At 37.6% G+C, this 22,538-nt stretch overlaps 1 protein-coding gene across 15 annotated transcripts in view; it reads right to left on the bottom strand.

Moving 5' to 3' along the window:
* Positions 1-22,538, bottom strand: part of NRXN3 (neurexin 3) — a 912,175-nt gene that overhangs the window by 227,861 nt on the left and 661,776 nt on the right. For all 15 annotated transcript variants that reach the window (XM_041424942.1, XM_041425182.1, XM_041425016.1 and 12 more), the window contains one exon: positions 16,036-16,217. In XM_041424942.1, the coding sequence (XP_041280876.1) occupies positions 16,036-16,217 (182 nt within the window). The remainder of the gene's footprint in view (positions 1-16,035; positions 16,218-22,538) is intronic.

Genomic DNA, 22,538 nt, shown 5'->3' with positions numbered 1-22,538 from the left:
GCTCTGACATGGGAAGGGAGGTAGGAGGCACAAATCATAAGAAGCAGCACAAACCTGGATAGCATGAGATGCAGTGATGGCACCACAAAGCCTAAATTTACTGTCTTTAGGCAGACACCTTCACCTATCTGGATATTTTAGTTTCAAAGCACTCTTCAGGGTCAAATGTAGCCATTCCACATGAAGCAGATTCAGGTTTACCAACAAAAGAATTGAAGAAATTTTAGTCTCCCAGTTGCTCAAAACTGCCCCCCTAATGCTTTGTAGTGGCAGTGGCTTAGACCTGTCTGGCAGCCAAATTCTCCCTGAGCTGCTTGCTCACTTTCCTTCCTAGTTTGTCCTCCCTTCTGCTGAAGATTAGGAACAAGAAGGCTCATGGTTTAAGATAAACACAGGGAAATCACTTTCCAATTACTGTTGGGGACAAAACAGATGCAGATGAGGGAAATTAATTTACTACTAGTTAATGTATATTTATTTATTTATTGGTTGGGTTAGTAGGAAACAAAAAGACCAAATTAAAACAGAAGGAAAACACTTCTCCACCTCTTTCCCAGGCTCTACTTGACTCCTTCACTGCAGATTCCAATCCTCTGCCTTTGTTATTACCTCAGGCTACTCACAGTCCCCTCAGTGTAGCAACAAATGTGGATTGGCGGGGTTACGGTCAGTACACAGAGGTCTCTCTCCTGCAACTTCTTTCTCACACTTTTGCTCTACTCCAGAGTGGACTCACATGCTGGGGGTTTTTTTGGTGGTGGTTTGTTTTTTTTTTTTTTTTTTTTTTTTTTTTTTTGGAATATCTATCTGTTCCAGCATGGGGTCTTCCTTGGTATTACCTCTGATGTTTATCTCCCTTTCCTGAATGTGCTTCCCCAGGTGACACTGGCTTGGCTGAAGGGCTCAGCTGTGTCCTGCAATGGGTCCATTTTGAAGCCAAATTAATCTGGCATGGGGCATACCTTGGCCTTGTCCCACAGAAATCACCCTGCAGCTTCCATCTTGCCCACATTTATGCCCAATACATGGTTTTACATATGTCATGTAATAATTCAGATGGGTGCATAACATCCTCTCGTTCCTCCCAGTAGTATTTAAACAAGGCACATTCACATGTGAGGATACCCGAAATTTGAAGCAAATTAATTTACTTTTGCAGATATCTGACCACATATGCTATAACTTTTAGGGGTCCCTGTCATCTCTGCACCTAATTTATAGTCCTGAGATAGTGCAGTTTGGTAGTGATGTAGACCACAGTCTTTTTAGTGCAGGCAAGACAAACCAAAAGTCTCAAACTATGGAGGAAGTATTTTTTTTTTTCTCATTTTAAGCAAGTGACAAGAACTTTCTCCCTCCTACCCTTCCATTTCTCAAAAATATACTTCAAGTAAACAGAGTGAATGTCACTAACCTTCACACCTGACAAAAGACACAATGCAACAATCTCACCAGAGAGCAGAGTCCTGCAGATGAACTCAGTCTGCCCCTGGTTTCAGAAACTTATCCCCTACTCCAATAGGCAAGAAGCACAAAAGAATGGTTCTAGTTGTACTTGAGTAAAAAGACATCAAGATTAATTTTTCATGACTTCTTAAAAAGTTCTGACTAATACTCAGCAGCTAAAGCTTTGAGTTCTTTAACTAGCTCCAATGAATTCTCTAGACTTTGCCTTGTTCAGGTGATATGAGTGACCCCCAAAACCCCAAAATCACTTAGTGTACCAGTATTTCTTGGACAGAGGCAGTAAACTCATTCTCCCAGGAAAAGGGTGGCTTTTGACACAGAAGTGCAAATGTGAAAGCCAAAAAGCTTCTGTAATAAGCTAACTAATTTTCTTCTTTCATCTACAAAGAACCAGAAACTATCCAGTGACTGTCAAGCACCACCTTGGGTAGTTCTGAATCAGGAATTTTTTTCAGCAAGCACTGTGGAAGATCCATCATGAACCAAATACTACACTGCATAATGCTCTCAGGCACATGGCATTATCCTTAGGGTTGTCCTGTGCAGGGCCAGGAGTGGAAAATTATGATCCTTATGCATCCCTTCCAGCTCAGGATAATTTATGATTCTGTGAATCCTATGAATGCTAGTGAAGGAATTTTCTACTCACAATTCCTCTATGGCAAAAAAAGAAGTTTTCCCCAACCTTGCTAGATTTAAAAGTTGTTTAAAATTACAGTTTGCCACTTTCATTGAAGATGAAATTCAAAGAAGAAAGAAACAAGAAGCAGGCACCATGTGCATCTCATAGTAGCAATACTGAGAAATCTACTGGATTATCAGCACTTTGGTCATTATGATGTGTGCCACAGTAAGGGCAGGTGTTATGCAGAGAACAATACTGAAAGCACTATGCAATACCTAAATGAGGTATTGCATTATATTTATACAAGCAACTCACATTGTTAGCTTTGCCTATTTTTGCGTTTTTCAAGGCAAAATACGCCTTCCCTATGCCTCTATAAATCTCTTTTTTTCCTAGCCTCTCTTCACACCCAGTTTTGCAATCTAAGTTTTTCATTAAGGAAATAAATAAGCCTGTTAAAAAAATAGCTCTTCTGGGAGGAGGGGGATAGGAGTAGGGCAAGCAGGAAATACATTGTGCAACTGATCAAGGAATCTTAAGACACGGCCAAAGTAAATCAATATTGGGTGCCTTGCTTCAAAATTGCGTGCAACAACGTATTACCTCTGTCCCTAAAGTGCAGCAATCATCCTTCAGTGCCACTGCTCACATTACAAGTGATGTCTTTTCAATTATCTCAAAGGCCAGATTTACCACTCTCTATTCACAAGTGCACAAGCCCATTAATAGCCATCTTGGGAATAATTGCAAGGCTGCAGACTACATATCACATGATGATCCCTATGATAAAGGTTTTATAAACTGAGTCTACATGCCATCTAATGTGTCAAAATACTTTTTTTTTCCCTAGACTGACAACAGGAAACCAGAGAACAGCCCCTCTGCCTTCTAACCCAGCATTATCATTTAATATCAGCTATCACTGAAAACTGGAAAAATAAGTTCTAGGAAAATAATTACATGTAATAAGCAATGATGGTATGATGAATACCACCACACTGGAAGGGAACTGAAGGGTTTTGGTTAAGAACACATCCTTTAAAATGATCCTACCACTGCTGTAAAAGAATTTTGAAACAGATGTGACTGGATGACATCTGTGTGCAGATGCGCACAGCTATGTCCACACAGCTAATGAAGCTCAGAACAAAAGACACCCCACATCGTTTGCAAAGACCCAACTTGGGTCTACAACAAAGTAGTGATGCGTATTTGGTGCTGCTGCTCTATGAATAAATCTTCCCAAACGCAGCTGAACATTCACTGCAAAAGCAGTGAAACCGGCCTGGAGCTGCAGCTTGTGAACTCGTATGCTTGAATTTGCATTAGTCCTGGGATATCTTCATGATGACCCATTATAATATAGAGATAGCCCAGAAGAGCCGAGGGGGGGTTGGTGGGGAGATGCTGACACAAAGCACAGGAAATGCAACCCTCTGTAAATGCCACTGACAGGTAAACAACAAAAAACAGAGAGGAGCTGAAGAGCAACATTGGCACAAAACAAATGAAGGCTAGACTGAATGAATATATATATGTATTCATACAATACTGTGTGAACACATATAGACATTAAAATAAGTTAAAATCTGAGGAAAAACATTGATTTTAGAACAGCATTTCAATAGAAGTAGCGAAACTAGAAAACCACAAGGAATGAGGTAGATCTGATACAGCCAGAAAAGAGGATGCAATGGCACAGCTACGAAGGTAGAGGACTGGACTTGATAACCTAGATAGTCCTTTTCCTGTTATGTGTTCCTAAATCAAAATGCATACCCAGCAACGCCAAAAACCTCATTTATATGTAAACCCCAATACCAAACAGATTTTTCCCATCAGAAAGGGAACACAGGAACAATTTTGATCAGAATAAAAATTAATGAAGATTTTTACATCTGTTTCAAGAAAAACAATTTTCTTACATGTAAAATAGAAGTATATGTCTTTTTATCTACAGATTCCATTAAAAAATTAGTTCATCTCCCCTGAAAAAAAATTAAGGTAGTTAACAGCAACAGTTTTGGGAGGACTACAGTTAATTGGGGTCCCCAGAAGTTAAGTTTTAAAGAAACACAAATGAGAAAACACAACCTCCTTCCCTTAACAGAAACAGACAAGAGAAGACAAGAACATGGTGCACAACAGTAAGAAGTAAATGTTTGCATAAAAAAAAAAAAAAAAAAAGATCTGTACATGAAGAGATTTACAAGTTCTTCAAATAATTAATACAAAAAGAAAATTCTCTAGTCTCACAACTGGACAGAATGAATACAGTTAGATTTTAACACATCGTAGGAAAATCCTTTCAATGTAACAGAACAATGAACTAAATTCCTCTTGTCAAACCTTCCCAAAACTGAAAGGGTTAAAAAAGCAAGTCTCAGCAGTGGTCCCTGGAATGATGGATGCTGCAGAGTATAAACTTATACACAGGCTTCTGTACATTAGTAAAACACCACACAGAGTCACAGCCAAAGGGAATCCCTACTTCTTGCAGTTTCCTAGTCTGATAGCTTAAATATCTTCTGGTACATTAATGTTAATACATTAATCCAGCTCATGATACAATGCAAATCTAGTGCCTACTCCTGAAAGTCTGTACTAAGCAAAAGGTCATTGCTGAGTGCATAGTCTCTCTGAATATATTTAGGACACAACATACCTTTTATGAAAGGATAACCTACTGGCAGCAAGAATATTTGTAAGTATTGTTTAGCAATGCACCCAAAGACACCATTCACATCCTTTCCCCTTAAAAAGGGAAAATGCCTGGAAAGGTAGTGGATCTATTCCTATTGCTAGTTTAGAAAGCATATTGGAAGCATGAACATGTCTCCTTACAGAACTGATTAATCCCACTACCTCTTTAAGGCTGAGCAGTATCATATTAAAAGGGTTAAATGATCCAAAACCTGAAATCCTGCACATGGTATTGGATCTCAGACGAGATTTTCTAAAAATAATACAATAAAAGAGAGATAAGATAGGGAAGGAAGCCTGAGCCAGTATAAGACACTTTTCTTTTTTATACTTAATGCTATTACCCACCTTCTAGAAATTGCACTCTTAACATCAGTAATTGACAAGAACAAAGAATAAGCTAAAACAAGGGCTGTGTGCACTAAAAAATTTGGACAGTCAAAGCTAGTAATATACTTGATTATCAACTATGGGTAAAAAAATGTTAAACTGATGCTTTGCACTGTCCCAAATTATACCAATTATACAAGGCAGTCTTTTTTTGTAGTCTAGAAGTTGTTTAAACAAAGCACCAAGATTTTAAATGTAGCAGAAAAAAAGGTATGCCAAGATATTTAAGAGAATATTCACACTACATAAGCTTTACTTCAACTTGCTTTCAGACTGTTGAAGTCTTTACAGTCTCTTCATCCCACTTTTACATAAGGAGGTGGAAGAAGAAAATGCCTGTATCATGTATTTAACATAAAAGCCTTTCAAACCAGCAGGAATCCTTCAGTTCAATCATGCTTTATGTACTGAAAGGTTAACTAATGGGAGAGGCTTATTAGCAGAAATAACACCACTTCTGCCTTGATCCCAACAACACACCAGCTAAGCAAGCTCAGGCTGCACGCACACTTAGAGAGGAAAAACAAGCAACAACAAATACACCTCACAGCATTTTACACGGTGCTGTAAAATCAGTTCTCAGATGTGTGGGCAACAGCAGCTTTCCCAAGGCACTACCTTCCCCCAGCTGCTGGTACTAAACCTCTTAGGGGTGGGAGAAGGGAAGACTTTGAAGACTTTTGATTTAAGAAAAGATGAACATTCAGAGCCAGCCAGCTACAGTTCTGAGGCAACAGACCTGTTACATCATTTAACCTCTAAAGTCTCAATTCTCTCATTTCATAAGCAGGTTTAAACTGCCTTTTAAAGAGGTACGGTGATGTATTTTGTTTATACAGCTGTTCCAAAATTACATGCAAAAGTATGTTTTAGGCATTATAATAACTGTTAGAACAATGTTTCTGAATAGGAACTGTTTTCAAGAAACACTTGTTTCTTTAAAACTTATGGTGAGAGAAACTCACAAAAATTTGAATGCTAGAGTTTTAGCTAAATTCCAGTGCATTTTCTCCTCAGAATTGACTTTACAGTGTCCTGATAGAATAGGAAAAGGAAAAATTGCCCTTAATTTCCTATATAAAACTGTGCAGGGCTAGTCTTTCATGTTCTCTACAACAGAAGAACTTCAACTCAGTCAGCTGCATCTCAATGATCATGTTATCTTTTCCCTGCATTGAGTTTTGAAACCCTATAAAATTCAAGTCCTACAGCAAACAATGTGTAATATTGCTTGGATTAGATCAAGTTTGCATTTTTTTTCCTCATAAGATTCAATAATATGTCCTGTTTAGGCTTAAGAGAGAAACAATTCATTTTGCTGTAGCTGATGTAGTATGAAACAGTTGTTAACCTTTGATGAGAAGGTTACATGAGATACCAAGATGGGGTAAATTATACTGACAATTGCCCTTGTTTAATTGCTTTTGAGTAGTACTCAGTATGTCTAAATGTGTGGTGAATTATTATTGTACCCTGCTGCTATCCATTAACATGGAGATCAGGAAATTTATTTTACTTTTTTGCAACCATAGAGAAGGTGATAAAGGCTTTAATTGCCAACAGATTTATTTTAGAACCTATTAGTGAAATTTATCCAAGCATACAGAAGATGGGTTGGTCTGAACAAGCTCGTAGGTTTAAAGCTTCTTATAAAAGGCAAAAATCTATATTGCCAATTGTTACAATCTACAGATATGAAAGATTTTAGTCTCTTTTGGAATGAGTACTGAAAACCTCACACTTATCTTATTTGAGTCTTGGTTACTTCAAGCCAAGAACTTCACTGGAGATATCTTATTTCTTTGGCTCAGCCAGAAAAAAAATTTCACATTACTTCAATTCCTTTGTATTTAGGATTTAAAAGAAAAATACTAAGAAGCTGAATAGAAATTTTCTCAGCATCAAAAAAAAGTATCCCTAATCTAATATTTCTTTGTTTAGTCACTTACTGACAAGACTGTGTGACAAATTTGAAAATCCCAATTATTAGTTCTGAAATACTAAGAGAAAGTACTGCAAAACAGGAAAGGCAATTCATCTCAGGTTTTATTGAAATTATGATATACCATATAGCTCTAGATGACATATTCTTCCTAAACACTACAGTCAAAAGAGAGAATAAAATTAATATCAAGCAAACCACAGTATTTGTTTGTACAGTGCACAAAAACAAGCAAGAGCATAATATTTATTGCCATACAGGGTGTTTGGATAGATACTGTGAGGTATTCAGAGATTTGATTGCTTAACATCTAATAGCAATCCACAGAGCCACAATGAATCCTAAAACAAACCTGGACAAAATAAGAAAGTTTCTAGCTCCAGAACATATTTTAAACAGAGACTGCGTATTTAGGGATGAATCTTTCTTGTGAGCTATCCCATTTGCTTCTAATTAGGAACAATTTTTTTATTTCTGACTGAAATACTAGTGTCTGACTTTGCCAGATGTACAACACTAAATGTGGCAGATGTGTATTTTGAAAAAATACTGTCCACTATACCAAACCACTATGATCTTAATAGATGCTTCTGTGACTCAGCAAAGCTCTGTCTTATAAGTTATAGTACTTAGTTGCCCTTATTTTTGAGATAGGTTTCAGAAAGTTACCAAAGTGTAACTCCCCACTGAGCATCCTCCATCTCCTCCAATTCTAAATTTTCACACTCTGTTATCCCACTGAATTCAACAGATTTGAGAGCCAAACTCCCCAGATTATTTTCAGATTGGTGACTCTAATGAGGCTAATTTATCGTCTAATCAGCAATTTTACTATTCTTGCCAACATTGCCCTACCAACACTTTCTTCCATGTCTCCAATCAGCTTCACAATGTTCAGTGACAACTGCAAAAACACTAGGATATATGCACAAACTGTCACGGAGTGAGGAGTTAATGAATCCCTGTAACAAAACAATGAGCTTCCACTGAGCTGCCTGAATGGAGCTAGGGATGTAAAATCCATCATCTTTAGCCACGGGACACCGGCGTGCCATTTCCCGCTGCGCTGCATTCAGCGCCACACGCTCATTCAAACACCTGGGGCAGAGCCGGGCGACAGGCAGGGAATGGAGCACAACAGAGAGAGCTGGGTGGGGCACTGAGAGAGCTGGGTGGGGCACAGCGCCAAACGGTGCCAGCCAGGAATGGCACACCGGGGTGAAAACCTCCATGTCCTCCTACCAGAGACTCCTGCTCAAGAGCTGGGAGGTAACAATAAATGGACAATTCCTATGCACAATATGAACTAGTTAAAATACATTAAAAATGGATTAATAATCACCTTCTAAAAAGAAAGAAGTACCAATAACACGTTTTAAAGCTGGCTTGAAAACTGAAAGCCTGTTTCCTTTTTTCAAATTAGTTTTCCTTTACTAATTCTTCTGTGCTCTAGGGAACAATAAATGCAGCATGCACAAACACATGGGACTTCAGAGACCAAAAGAGTTTAGGAAAGGACAGAAAAAGACCGAGAGCATTTTGGGACAAGATCACTGCGTATGTAAATAGAATGCTTCCATTAAAAAAAAAGTCAGGCTCTTTGGCAGTTTTACACCAGCTGGCAAAACAACCCGTGACGTGCACATCTCAGATCTGAGACTCATTCACATATAGCCTCTCTCAGGCAAAATAACAATGCTGAAATAATATATATTTGTTACAGGGATTTTTTTATTCTATAAACCTGATATAATGAGCAAGCAGCTACATTATAGTCCATTTTTTTGTGCAGATGATCTGCACGCGGTAGCCTACAATACATTCACTATTTTCAATGGTCAGGAACAGAGGCCTTTTTCCAGGTAAAGACTACGCAGGACATCTTGACCGTGCCTAGTAACTGAGCACCCCCCAGTCTGCCCACTCACTTACTCCTCCCAAACAAGGACGCAAAGAAAATAGGAGAAGAAAAAGTAAGAGAATTTGTAGATGAAGACAGTTTACTAGGTGAAGCAAAACCATACTGCTTCCCATTTACAGGGAGCTGTTGAGCCACTTCCTGGTAAGCACGGCCTCTAGATGCATAACTCACTTGGAAAGTCATAGGCCATAAACCATCAGCATCCCCTCTTACCCTTTTTTTTTTTTTTTTTTTTTTTTTTTTTTTTTGCCAGGCACATTGTCTTATGGTATGGAATGTCACTATGCTCAATTTGGGTTAGCTGTTCCAGCTGTGTTTGCTTCCAAATTCCAGTGCACTGACAGCATATTCACTGACTTCTGAATTCATTATGGTTTGTCTTTTAACTTACAAATTATCTTTTAGGGTAATTTCACCATCTCCAATTCTGTGATCAACATAAAGAAATGGAGTGCCATTAAGACGACAGCCTTGACTGAAGATGACTATCATCCTAAGGAAAAAGAAAGATGTGACTTAAAACTTGTACTTAATAGCACAAAACATTATAGAAAGGATGTAAACACTTGTGATGTGCTCTATAAGACACTAATAACTTATTTGTCATGAAATAGCTCAATGCTTGTTGTAGTTTCCCAAGTTATTCCTTGATGGTAGGGAACAGTACTGCCACCTCAATCGTTGTGGTTCCAGCACTCTATCTGGCCTACACAGCTGAGCAGAAACCTGATCTACTGTAGCAAGGGGAGGAAGGCTACTTCTTAAGGTACTGCAGTATACAGACATATATGTCACATCTTAAATGAGGATTTTCTTGCCAATCTCAATTACCTTAAATAGAATGCAACCTAAGTTAAAGGTATCCATTAACTAGTTAGTCTGAACTTCAAGCATTGACAAACCACAGTAACAAATATTTATAAAAGATATATATGATGATGTGAAGGAGGAACTCCAGCGAATCTTCGTACACTAATGTTAAATCAAAACAGTTCTTCCAGTCCCTCATTTGGCTCATTTTCCATCTTGCCTAGGAGGTTAGCAGTCAAAGTTTCAAGCCTTCAAGCATACATTAATTCCCAGGTGGTACCTATTAAAGATTGTATATTCAGAAGTCTCTGCCAGAGAACTTACTCCTAGCAGAAAGCTACATTCAGTCAGTTTTTATGTGTTAATAATCACAGGAGACCTGCAGAGCACTCCCTCAAGATGGTTGCTAGATTTGTCATGGTAAAAAATGTCTGTAGAGAGTTTGTTCTTTTAGACTTTCTAAGGATCTAGACAATACAATCTTTTGCTTGAAAGCTTATCCTAATTCTCTCCCCTTACCAGCAAGCAGGCTAGTCACTCTCATTCACTAGTTGTTCACTTCATCAGCTAAATGTGTTACACAAGATGTTGTCTCCTGCACTTAGCCATTTTATAAATAATTTCTTGCTTCAACAAAGAAGCCTTTATTGCATTTCACCTTGTGCTGATCCACTGATTGCTTTACTATAAAACATCTTTGATTGAATATGTGTTCTACACCAATCTGTTAAGGGCTCATAATTTGTACAAATTAAATTAGGAGAAATGTACACAGTTCTTTGCTGTTTCATGAAGAAAACGAGGCATGATGGGCATTAAACACTTTGGTACTGATAACTGCTTAACCACTTCTGGTATTCTCCAAGGACTGTATCAAATACTTACTCTACACACTACCTGAAATCCTGGAAAGGCAAGAGTAAAAACACTGTTCTAAATAGACATCAACATAAACAGAGTGAATATATGGTAGATAAAATATTTCTGTTCACAAAAATTAACCTTGAACAAACTTAGGGTTCTATACAAGAATAAAAAAGGTGGTCTAACATGGTGAATCACCCTAAGAGAAAACTGTAACTGTAACACCAGTAAAGGCAGCTAAAAATAAAGCAAAACACAAGATAAAATATATAGGATATTGAAGCAGAGCACTCACTTTCTGTCATGGTCTATAGCATCTGCTGATATACTTTCTCCAATATAATGCAGGTTAGTCTTAAGGAAACCCTGTTCTTTCTACTTTCTTGGATTCAAAAATGTAAGCCTGTTAATGCTCAGTCTGTATTCAGCCAAGAAAGGCTGAAATATCTCACATTAAAGAGATTTTGGTTTCAGAAAAGTAAAACACAAACTCTCATTGTATTTTGCCTCCATTTCTTGTCTCAGAGTAGCCCTTAAGTTATGCAGTTCATCACATACCCTCTGGTTATGATAAGGATAATCCTGCATCTATCCATCTTCTGATTCTAAATCATCTGCTTTTGTAGCTGCTCAGATGTCATGCCACTGCAGCTTGGAAGGCAGACTGTCACCGTTATATTTTCTGGAAAAATCCCTTCACTGGGATTTCTCTCCTGGGAAGCTCAGGAGCCTCAGAGAAAAAGGAAAACAATAATTATCTGATTTACTTCTCCTGTGTTTTGCTGCTTTGGAATGTGTTTGGACATTGTTTACCAACAGGTGGTTTCACTGGTTTCATATGAATTGTTTTTGACTTATTGGCCAATTACGGCCAAGCTGTGTCGAGACTCTGAAGAGAGAGTCACGAGTTTTTCATTAGTATATTTTAGCCTTCTGTCTGTATCCTTTCTGTATTCTTTAGTATAGTTTAGTTTATTATTTTTTAATAAAATAATAAATTAGCCTTCTAAGAACATGGAGTCAGATTCATCATTCCTTCCTCCCTCTGGGAACCCTGCAAATACAAGAGCAGACTTCATAGAGAGGAGGCAGAATTTGGTTTAACAACTGTAAAAACCACAGACTTGGGCCAATCACAGTATAACTGTAAAGAAAATAAATGACTGAATGGACACATTCATTTTATGTTTATATTTATCCTATAATTCAGGGAAAACTTACTTTTTCCTACACTTAATTGCTTAAAAATCAGAATGGGCTACATCAAATTATGTAGCCTTCAGTAGTAGTCTAGTGCTAAATGATGAATCCTCCCTAGCCTGGGTCTACTTAAGCAAAACTCATCCTAAGATCACTAACATTTTTGCCCTGAATTCCTTCTTGTGGGGAATTCAGAAACTGTAACAGGCCTTACAACACTATTCTGAAGATCCAGAAGCTTGATGGCAGTTTACCATACAGAACAAAATGAAAGAATGCAGACTAAACCAGCAGCACACATGAATGATTTCTATCTCAACAATTACTACAAGAATGACATCCTTCATCACTTGCAGCTGTTTCTCTCCTCATTTCATTCTGCTGTTTTGTATATGATACAACACAAAAAATAAGGTGTAGTGGTGCAAAGTGAATAAACATACAGAAGCATTGAACCCACAACTCAAGACATGCAATCTTTGAAGTATCCATTGTGGAAGACAATTTACCGGTATAGGTTTGGACTTGTGCTTTGAATGAATTGTCAGGAAAACAAAAAAATTCCTAAGGAGGGATCTGATGCTCTAGCAACACCCTCATTCCATGTGCTACAGCCTGTTCTCACAAACACCTCATGCTTCATCTGCAGCATTGATCTGGATAGTATGCCATCCATTTCTGCAGGGCTACCACCTCATACTTCACTGTAAGTCAGGAGAGAAAATAGTTTCAGAGGCTAATTTTTACAGAGGTAATTTTTCGTCATATAAAACAGACATCTTAGTCAATAAATTTCCACAATATCTGAAAGACTCATAATTAAAAAATGAATTCTATCAGAACAACTGTAAATTAAAGTGGTAAATATGTAACTTCAAAATAAAATATCTTCTTTGACTTCAAGTCTACAAATAGAAGAGATCAATGATCTCAAAAACATACATGATAACAAAAAAGCAGACTAACTACTAAAAGAAGAGCTAAGGCTAACCCCTTAAAAGAGTATGAGCAACTTTTACAATCTTTAAAACATAATCAGATCTTGATAAACCATAGCTGTTACTATTACTTTTGGATTAGATTTTAGTTTAGTGACGCACATTAGAAAACAATGATCATCTGTTGGCTTTCCCATCTGTTATCACCAACAGAACACCCAGGGAAGTGTGAGGAGGTCAGCATCCAGTAAATAGCATCCAAAAGTCTGTGAATGGAATATCTAAAAAGGCTTCCGTAAAAGAATTGTCCCCAGGATTTTTTATTCACCCAGGAAAATCCCTGTCACTTTTATTATTACTATTATCATTAAATATAATTGCACCTGAAAAAGTCAAGATGCTAAATGTAAATAAAAATAAATTATATTAGTGTTTTCTCTTTCTCTTGTAATTTGCTTTGTGGTCTAAGTAGTTGGGTTTTCAAAGTTTATTTTATTATCACTTTAATCTGTTTTCATAGCTCTGATTTTAAGATCTATTTATCCCACATTTCTATTAAAATTTTACCCATGCTGCCTTGTTTCTCTTGACAATTGAAAATGGCCTAAAGGGAGGTTTTGAAGAAAAGAAGATGGATAAATCTTTGATTATCACTGCACAAGCATGTGGTAGTTTTCAGACAGTACAAAAGATCTTGGTCTCATGAGAAGTTTGCATGCAATTTGCTAAGAGATCCTAAATGGTTTTGCATTTTAACTGTCAATTCAAGTTTCACCTTAAACTTCAGATTTCATTTTTTTTCCAAAATAATCTTGACGTAAACTCACTTCTATTTCTTTGAACCATAAACCAGAGATAACAGCCTTACAGATATTCAAGTCAATAACACTTTAGAAGTTCCTCTTCAACTTTCCTATTGCATGTCACAGCATGAGTCTCAGACCACATTCTTTATTTGAACAGTTAGGTAGAGCCAGTTATATATATGACAAACAGCAATACCATACCCAGAAGAGCACAGCAGCATGCCTTTGCTCTTCATGAATGACTAGAAAATCCTCCTAATCCATCCTGACCACAAAAGAATGAGAGAAATTAAAGCTGAACTAGTTCTATATTTACTGCTAGTGAACAGCTTCAGGGATAAAATTGGCCAAACTACACAGGGAGCATTCAGTGGAACTTCCAGCAATAATATTAACCACAATTAGTAGTTTTTACTTAAATATCTGAAATAATCTGAAACTAGCACCATGCCATACAGAATAGTTTGAAAAAACAATATGGAAAAGAAGCTGAAAATTTTTCATTATTTTCTTTTCCAAAACTGATTGGAAAGAGAAAGCAATTATTTTCTTTTGTTATTATTGTTTTAAATTAATGCTTATGTCTCAGGTTCAATTTCTTTGTTTCAGTCTATTTAGCAAAGTTTTTTTATAATTAAAAAAAATTCCATCATCAAAATGTTCAATTAAGGGTAGAGAAAGGTAGATGTTTAAGACCAAAATATAAAGAAAAAATGTGTCTTCATCATTAATGCTGAAAAGAGTCACTGTGCAAATACTTACTGCAGAACTAAAATTTCTTTTGTTGGTACTTGTGTCCATTTCCCCTTTTCCTTCCACTGACTACGGCAAAGAAGAGCCTGACTTTGATTTTTCTCTATAATATCCCACTAGACATTCAAGAGCAACATGATCCCATCTTAGACTGCTGCTACAGCCTTAACAAATTCATATCTCTGCACCTCTCCCCATATGCAAGACTACTGTTTTCCAGTTAATTGATAGCATTTTACATGTTATAATGTAACACCTGAAGAATACATTGCCTTGCTCAGACACATCAAGTCACATTTGCTTAATTTGAGTCACAGAGTTCCAACCAATTAGGCTTAGCACTACTCACTTTTACAGTCTTCTGGGTTTCTTTTTGTTTTTAAGAAAGGAAGAAAACCTGGTTTTATATTAAAAAAAATGCCAGGATTTGATGACATTTTTATTCTAGCACAAAACAAACTAAATATTTGGATATATCACAAAAGAGAAAAATCAGAATGGGTGACAGTCTAATGGCTCAAGCCATATCTAGCCCAATCCAATGCATTTTACAACAGGATTCAAAACAAAAACCACTTAAAATGCTGGCAGCAAGCACTAGAACATTGTTTCTGGTTGTTTCAGAACCACCCTGCAAGCACCCAGTTCTTCAACATGATTCTGAATATGGCAAACTCCAGCAGCAGACTAAGACCCTTCGTCATTCACATTAGGTCTGTTTTGGCCCCTGGCATTGCTTCCTGTTTACTTATATTTTCAAGGTTCCATGAAATGTCAAAATATACCCAGTTCATTCAAAATTTGCAAAGGGCCCAATTGCCCTTCCACTATGAATTAATGAGTAATACATTGCAAATAATCTGAACATCAAGTAACATGACCAGCCTCTACCTCTAGTAAACCTCTTGGCTATTTGCCAGATGAAAACAAAGCAAAGCAAACACCTCTTCTCCTCCCAAAGAATCACATGAAGTAACAAATTCCGAGTGTTTCCAGTCCTAGTGTTCTCATTTTCTCAAGTAATTCAATATCCTAAAAGCCCCTTTGCTCAAACTCTCAAAAAACCCTATTATTTTCTTGCAAAGCCATATTGTGCTAACATAAAATTCTTATTCTTTTGAACTACCCTGTTAAAGCAAGCATCAGCTATATCAGCTTGAGGATCTGTTCAGTTCTCACTTAACTTTCTTCGTGAGGAAAAAACCAACGACCTATCATTCCCTTTTACTCTTTGCATTCCAAGAATAGTAATACTTCACCAGAAATTCAGCTGTGTTCAAAACTATGCATATGAATCAGTAGATTACCACTGATGCAAAATGTTTCTTCACTTTTTGAACAAATCGAACTATTGAATCACATAAGGCTTTTGAGTTTTGTTTGTATCCTCCCTCCCCAACTACTTTTGGTATCAAGATTTAATTCTCTGTGCATCCCATTCAGCAGCTCTACAAAACCCTAAAGAACTACTAGAGGCAGTTTAATCTGATGAGAATTGAAGACATAGAAAGTACAGAATACGACACATGGTATTTTAGAGTAACAGCCTTCTTCAAACACATATCCAGTTAAGGGAAACCCAGGTCTGGGAGAGACATGGGCCTGTCTGTACTCACTATGTGCAGCTGCAGAAAATCACCAAGCCCAGGGGCACTGTCAATCCGGACGAGGATGCCATCCTTCACCGTTGTGCTGAAACCCACAGCAAGACGGTCTGTCCTTGTGCTTGGTCTGTCATTAGCTGGCCAGGTGTAAAGGATGAGACCTCCACTCTTCCCAAAGATATATGTGGCACCAGCTACAAAATACAAAACCAAAGAAAAGTGTATTAGTTACTTATTTGCCAAGTCTGGTGGTAATCCTATGACTTCCAAAAGGAACAACTTTAGCAAGCACACGCTTTCATTAGTTACAGGGGTAAAATCAATGTGTCCTGCTGGCCACAGTTCCTCAATAAAGCCATGCAGCACTTAAGACAAAAACAAGTGAAGAGTTTACCAAAAATTATCAAGATGGCTTATCAAGAATGAATGACTTCATTAGTGCTAATACCGCAGACAGGAGGAAAAACCACAAGCCACTTCTGCTTCAAAAGCATGGGATTCAATCTTATAAGATAATTCAAAGGAAATATTTCGCATTTCTCCTTCAGGTTGGACTTGCCTTCAGCTAAAGTCTATTCACACATAGTAGGAGACTATACTTTTCTCAACACTTCATGAGATTTTTTGACATCTAGTCCACATATTTTCAGCACCATTTTTCTTGTCACAGCTAAGCCTGGGAATTTGTTCCTTGCCGTTGTTTTTAAGGACAACACCAAACTTCTCCCAAGCTGAACACTGTCCTCCCACATTCATGAGGGCCATCTGAGCTGAGGAAGGCAGAAATGCAAGTGAGGAATTATTATTGCAGACAAGGAAACTAGAGAAGCTAAAGCATTTGCAGATCACATTCTGACTTGTACTCAACAGTCTGAGTTAGAAGCAAGATTTTATAACTCAGCAGTTATAAAATTGGCCCCTGAGCTTCTTAAAAATATATGTAAAATTCCTGTCCTGTCCAAATCTACAGGCAGGCCAGGAACAATACTCCTCCATCTTTCAGCCACTTACTGCACCTCATTTTTCTGAGCATTATCACAATGGTTACAGAACAGTAAGCAAAAATAACCAGCTCCTGTTACTGCAACAAGGATAAAACATATGTAAAGAGTACAGGCAATTACTGGGTACATTTTCCAATCTGAGTGAAACTACAACTGAGTGTTACAATATGTATCACGCAACCCTGTACAGAGTAAAAGTAGATAGATACAGAAACACGTAGGATCATATCACTGTAATTTCTACACTTGCCTACAAAGCTGCAGCCTCACTAAAGCTCTCTATGACCTGAATTCCAAATAAATGCTACATATTAGTAGAAATAATTGATACACTTCTCCCCTGCTAAAGAGGCTTCCTCTAGACATCTCAGAACACATTACCAAAACAGACATCAAAAACTCAGCCACCTAAAAATGAAGTTATTTGTGAGCAGCTGACTCAATGACAGAGTGATAATGAATCATGTTTCCTTCTTCCCTTCCAGGCCTGTGCACATCCAACAGAACATGCCCTCAGTAAATTCAGGTAAATGTGTCCAAAATCGGGGTCACACAGGAAACTTCAGTCATAATTCTGAACTACCGAAAGAGCACGTTCTGGCATTCTGGAACTGTGAACATACACTATTTCAGTTTGAGAAAGAACAGTTTTAAATTTTACAGACTCAGTCTCCTCATTCAGCTTTAAACTCCAGACAGAGGGTGTATGACTATTTTAAGACGCTAGAAAGAGGTTTTGTCTGTTTGTTTAAACATATCCCCAGCTCTATCTGTAACCTTATGGTTAAACAGCTGGAGATGACCAGGTAGTGAATTACCTATGTGCTCTCCCCAACCTCAGGTATAACAGTCCCGCTAAAGCTACACGACAAATATACTACTACAGTTTATCAGTTTGTTCCATAATTTGTGTATTTGCACTACACATTAAAACTAGGCACAGCAATGCGGTAAGCAAAGTTAGATTTACTTATTGTTGATGGCTTCACAAATTAAAACCCACTTCCCAGAATTACTCTCACTTGAATTTCAAGTTCTCTTCCTTTCCTTCGTACTGGTTATAAGGCCTTTCAGCAGCAAAGGCAAGCTTGGAGGTGAGTTCTTTGCTCTTTATGAAGACAGATGACTTTTTTGCCTCTCTAAGAGTAATTTGGCTGCAGGTAGACCATGTCAGTCCTCCAATGAGAGCCAATTAGCACCAATTACATCCTTCCAGGCCTTTCGTGAGACGTAATTACTTAACCAGATCTTATTTTCTCCTCACAGACCATAGATTTTTCTTTTAAGCCTAACCTGACAATATTCAGTACTTTGGTACTATGGTACCAGGGTTCCTAAGGTAAGAATCAGAAACACTAAAAGAAATAGCATAGTATAAATCTGCCTCTGTTGGGTATTACTCCAGTTTTCTCTGAGATGGCTCTACATAATGCTTCATGAAGAAATGTAGTACTATGGTTCAGCTGAGAATGTCAACTCAGTTCTGGAGTTCACCTGGTCCACAGGCTGTCCAACTTTACTTCAAACATGTCAGGGGTTTATTGTGATGGATTTTGCTGTCATATATTCTGGCAAGGTACTGAGTTCTTGAAATAAAGAGAATTCAGATGCAACAACCAGAGCAGCACTAACCCGAACAGACCTGTAAGCAGAAGTCTGATGGCCAGTAGTTGTTTCCTTATTTTCCGGGTCAGAAAATATCTGCATAATGAGAGATGGGCCACTTGCTTTATCTGTGTGTAGCTGAATGTACAAACATTTGTTGGATACATCAATGACCCTTCCCAACTTTTTGAGGACAAATAGGATATCCATTGACATTTTTGGAAAGAGATGCACATTAACATTTTGCCAGTATAATTTTTTTTTTCCCAGATTATGAACATAATAGTCATTCCAGTCTGAAACCATAAGGTTCTTCAAGTAAAATTAAAGTATAAAAGGAGTTAGTACCACATTGCAATCACATAAAGAGAAAAGATAAAAAAAACTAACAAACCCAATCATGCAACACAAACACACTTGACTTAAATACTTCTATTGGACTGCAGCAACCATGAGTTTATAGAGTTTGAAAGTTCGAGACAATTGAAAAAGAAAATTAAAGCAAATTATAACCCTGGACCTTAGGAAAGGAGATTTCAGCTTCACCAGAACTTGAAAAGGCTTGGACAACTCTATTGGATTGGACTTGCTTTAAGATGCTGTAAGCTGGCTAGACCAGTTTACCTCCAGTAGTCCCTCCTGATCTTAAACCAATATTTACCCTTTCTTTGTGGTGTTGCAGAGAATTGTAGAATAATTGACTAAAGAATTCTAATTTAAATAAAAGCTCATGAAATGCACATCTGTTCATCTTGATATCTTCTTGTACCTAAGCTCTGTTACAGTCCTCTTTATCAGACAAGAAATCATAGTTCTCTTCCAAGATACTTTCTATTCAAGACAGACAGGAGACTCTTAATGAGCAGCCATTTTATATTTAATTTTTCATCACTGTTAAAGGTTTAGTTGTGTAACTCTTTTAATAAATACAACACCAACTGTGCCCTAACAATAGAAAAGTCTGAAGGACCAATTAATTTCACTGTTTTACAAGGTATTGTTGTTACAATGTTTCACCACTTCAACTATATAACACTAAATTCAACCCATACCATGCAAAAAAAAAGAAGAATAAAATCAAGGATACAAGCACACAACATTATTTCCCCGGTCTGTTTTATAAGCAGTCTCACTTCTCATAGTGCCCTGGGCCAGATTACTGTGCCAGCACATCAAAAAAAATGGAAGTAGAATATTTTCAGCTACATGTTGCATGCAGAATTTGGTCAGCACTGGGAGCTCAGAGAACTGAAGAAGTACTTAGTGAGGAAACACTCCCTACAGATTTAAGCTACTAGGACACCATTACATGTTTAGCATATACAAAGCTTATAAACTCACAAAAATTTAGTGTGGTAGACTGGCAGTTGACTTCTCCCAGAAATTACACAACTTGTAACTTATATCATTGGCATTTAGAGACCAAAGATGGGTATGTTACAACACATGTGACAATGCAGTCTGCATATCTAGCTTAGGTAAATTATGTATTTGCTAGTTATATTCATGAATAAAGCCATTAGATTATTCATCTTCACTCAAAACAAAATAGTTTGAGGCAAAGACTCCTCATGGAAAACTTCTAACAGAGATTATAAACCACAGCAAATAAAGCCTACAAGTGAGATGTTTTAAGAAGCATTTAGTGTAAGTTGGCGCCATCACTTGTCATTTTAATTCATAATTGCCCAAAGACTTCAAAAACCTATTTTAAGGACGAGTTTCTTCAATCAACATAGTACAACTGCAGCAAAGTAAAGTACAAAAGTAAAATAGTAAAGTAGAGTAGTAGAAAACAAGTCCATTGCATCTGCACAAATTATAACTGCTATGCCCTGCACTCTTGTGAATTTCCTGTTAAATAATTGATTGCAAATTCTCTATTTGCATCTACTAAGCCATCAAAAGCCTGATTTTCTCTGCTACAGCACAGCACACACACTCATTTCCCCGTGGCCTTTGGAAGGTATTACAGTGTTTATAAACTGAAGAGTTAACTGCAGCAACTCTGCACTGGGAGGTGAGTACAAGTTTAACACAGTGTAAATGCTACAGCTCATATTTTTACAACAAAAAAGTACCTTTAGAATGCAAATTATGAAGAACCCAGGCCAATTAAAAAGCTACAAAACTTACTTGAGTACCTTTCAGAAATCTGCCCCAAGGGTGGATAATCATGAGTGGTATGGAATGTTGGAGGGCATGGGCTACCTTTTGAAGGCCTTTTCTGCTTCAGTGATTTGCAAGTTTACCCCTGAACAACTATAGGACCCTGATAAAGTGACAGAATATTTTCAAAGAGATAAACCCTGAAGACATATCCTGTGCCTTGTGCCACTGCGTGGATCACTTGGCCCCTGCTTGGCGCCTGAAAAGCAAGTCCTGCAGGAGCACAACACCCTAGAAAGAATTGAGTCTGACAACAGAACTCATTTCAAAAATAACCTTGTAGACACCTGGGCCAGAGAGCACAGAGTGGGTGTGTCATATTCCCCACCCTTCACCACGCCTCTGGGAAAACTGAACAGTGCAATGGACTGTTAAAAATCAATTGAAATCAGTGGGTGGTGGGACCTTTGAACATTTGGATCTACATTTAGCGAAGGCCACCTGTTCAGTTAATACCAGAAGGTCTATCAGAGCCAGAGCTGGCCCTGCACAATCATAACCTCCACATACCAGAAGAGGATGAAGTCTCTGTGGTGCGCATGAGAAAGGTGTTAGGACAGTTTGGATTAGCCCTGCATCAAGCAAAGGCAAATCTGTGTGTGGAATTGTTTTTGCTCAGGAACTTGGATGTACTTGGTGGCTAATGCAGAAGAACAGGGAAACACAATGTGTACCTCAAGAAAACTTGACTTTTGGGTGAGAACTGAACTGCTGAATTTTATAATACTTGTGGCTAAAATGATGTTGCCACTCTATGCCACAAGTACCACAGAGAATGAGGATGGACTGCTTCAGTTACACCAGTTGTGAGCTCGTGATATAGCTGGCAACCAGCCAACAGCACATGAGCCCTCCTCTCCTGGAAGACATCTAGGATGGATAGAACCCACATGGAATAAATGAACTCAACAGACATCTTGAAGGGACAGCCATTGACTATGGAAATTATACTTGTGTTTATATATGCATATAGCTAGAAAGCATAAGATTGAGCATGATATATGTGGTATAGAACACCATACACTAAATTGGGGAATACCATTTTAAAACCATAACAAGTATAGGTATTATTTTACTTAACATTTGTGTAAACGGAGGGGAAATTTTTTTATATTATCTTCTGCTTTGTCCAGTAGTTTAGATGAGTCTCCTAGGGTATTTCATATGCTGGAGTAAAGGTCCTAAGAAGTTTATTAATAATCATAACCTTCTGCTGTTTAACAAGAAGTTATCAGTTCAATTACAGGAAAATTGATGATGGCATGATGATGGCATTTTGCCCTTCTTTCATGGCAGGAAATGGAATTTTAGGTAATTCTCAAGAAGAAATGTTGTCAAAGGATGAAATCAGTAACACATTGTGCATGACCACAGGTTACATGAGCAAATCAAGAGCCATTTTACATCAGGAAGGAAACCTTGGTAACACCTGTAATTAGCAGCCCTTTAATCATCAGGCTTCTGAAAGCAAAACTAAATAATGGAGACCTGATAGTTTATACAGACATTCAAAAAATCCCACGAAATCTCAATAAGAAGATGTAGAACTTTTTCCAAATTTACATAAAGAAAAAGTAATGGTGACCCTTTTCTTACTCTACCTGGACTAGGCAGTTCATTTACTATTTCCATCACCAGAAAAGGCATATAAAAAGAATGCAGGTTAGAATACCAGCATAAAAGCAAGTGAGAAGAGATCAGGCATACACCTGCAGAAACCAAGCAAGGAGAGAAAAT

Source organism: Onychostruthus taczanowskii, unplaced genomic scaffold, assembly GCF_017590055.1.
Source record: "Onychostruthus taczanowskii isolate IOZ18803 unplaced genomic scaffold, ASM1759005v1 scaffold1, whole genome shotgun sequence".
Classification (NCBI taxonomy): domain Eukaryota; kingdom Metazoa; phylum Chordata; class Aves; order Passeriformes; family Passeridae; genus Onychostruthus; species Onychostruthus taczanowskii.
The sequence above is the reverse complement of the archived record's forward strand: the minus strand, read 5'-3'. Positions and strand labels throughout refer to the sequence as shown.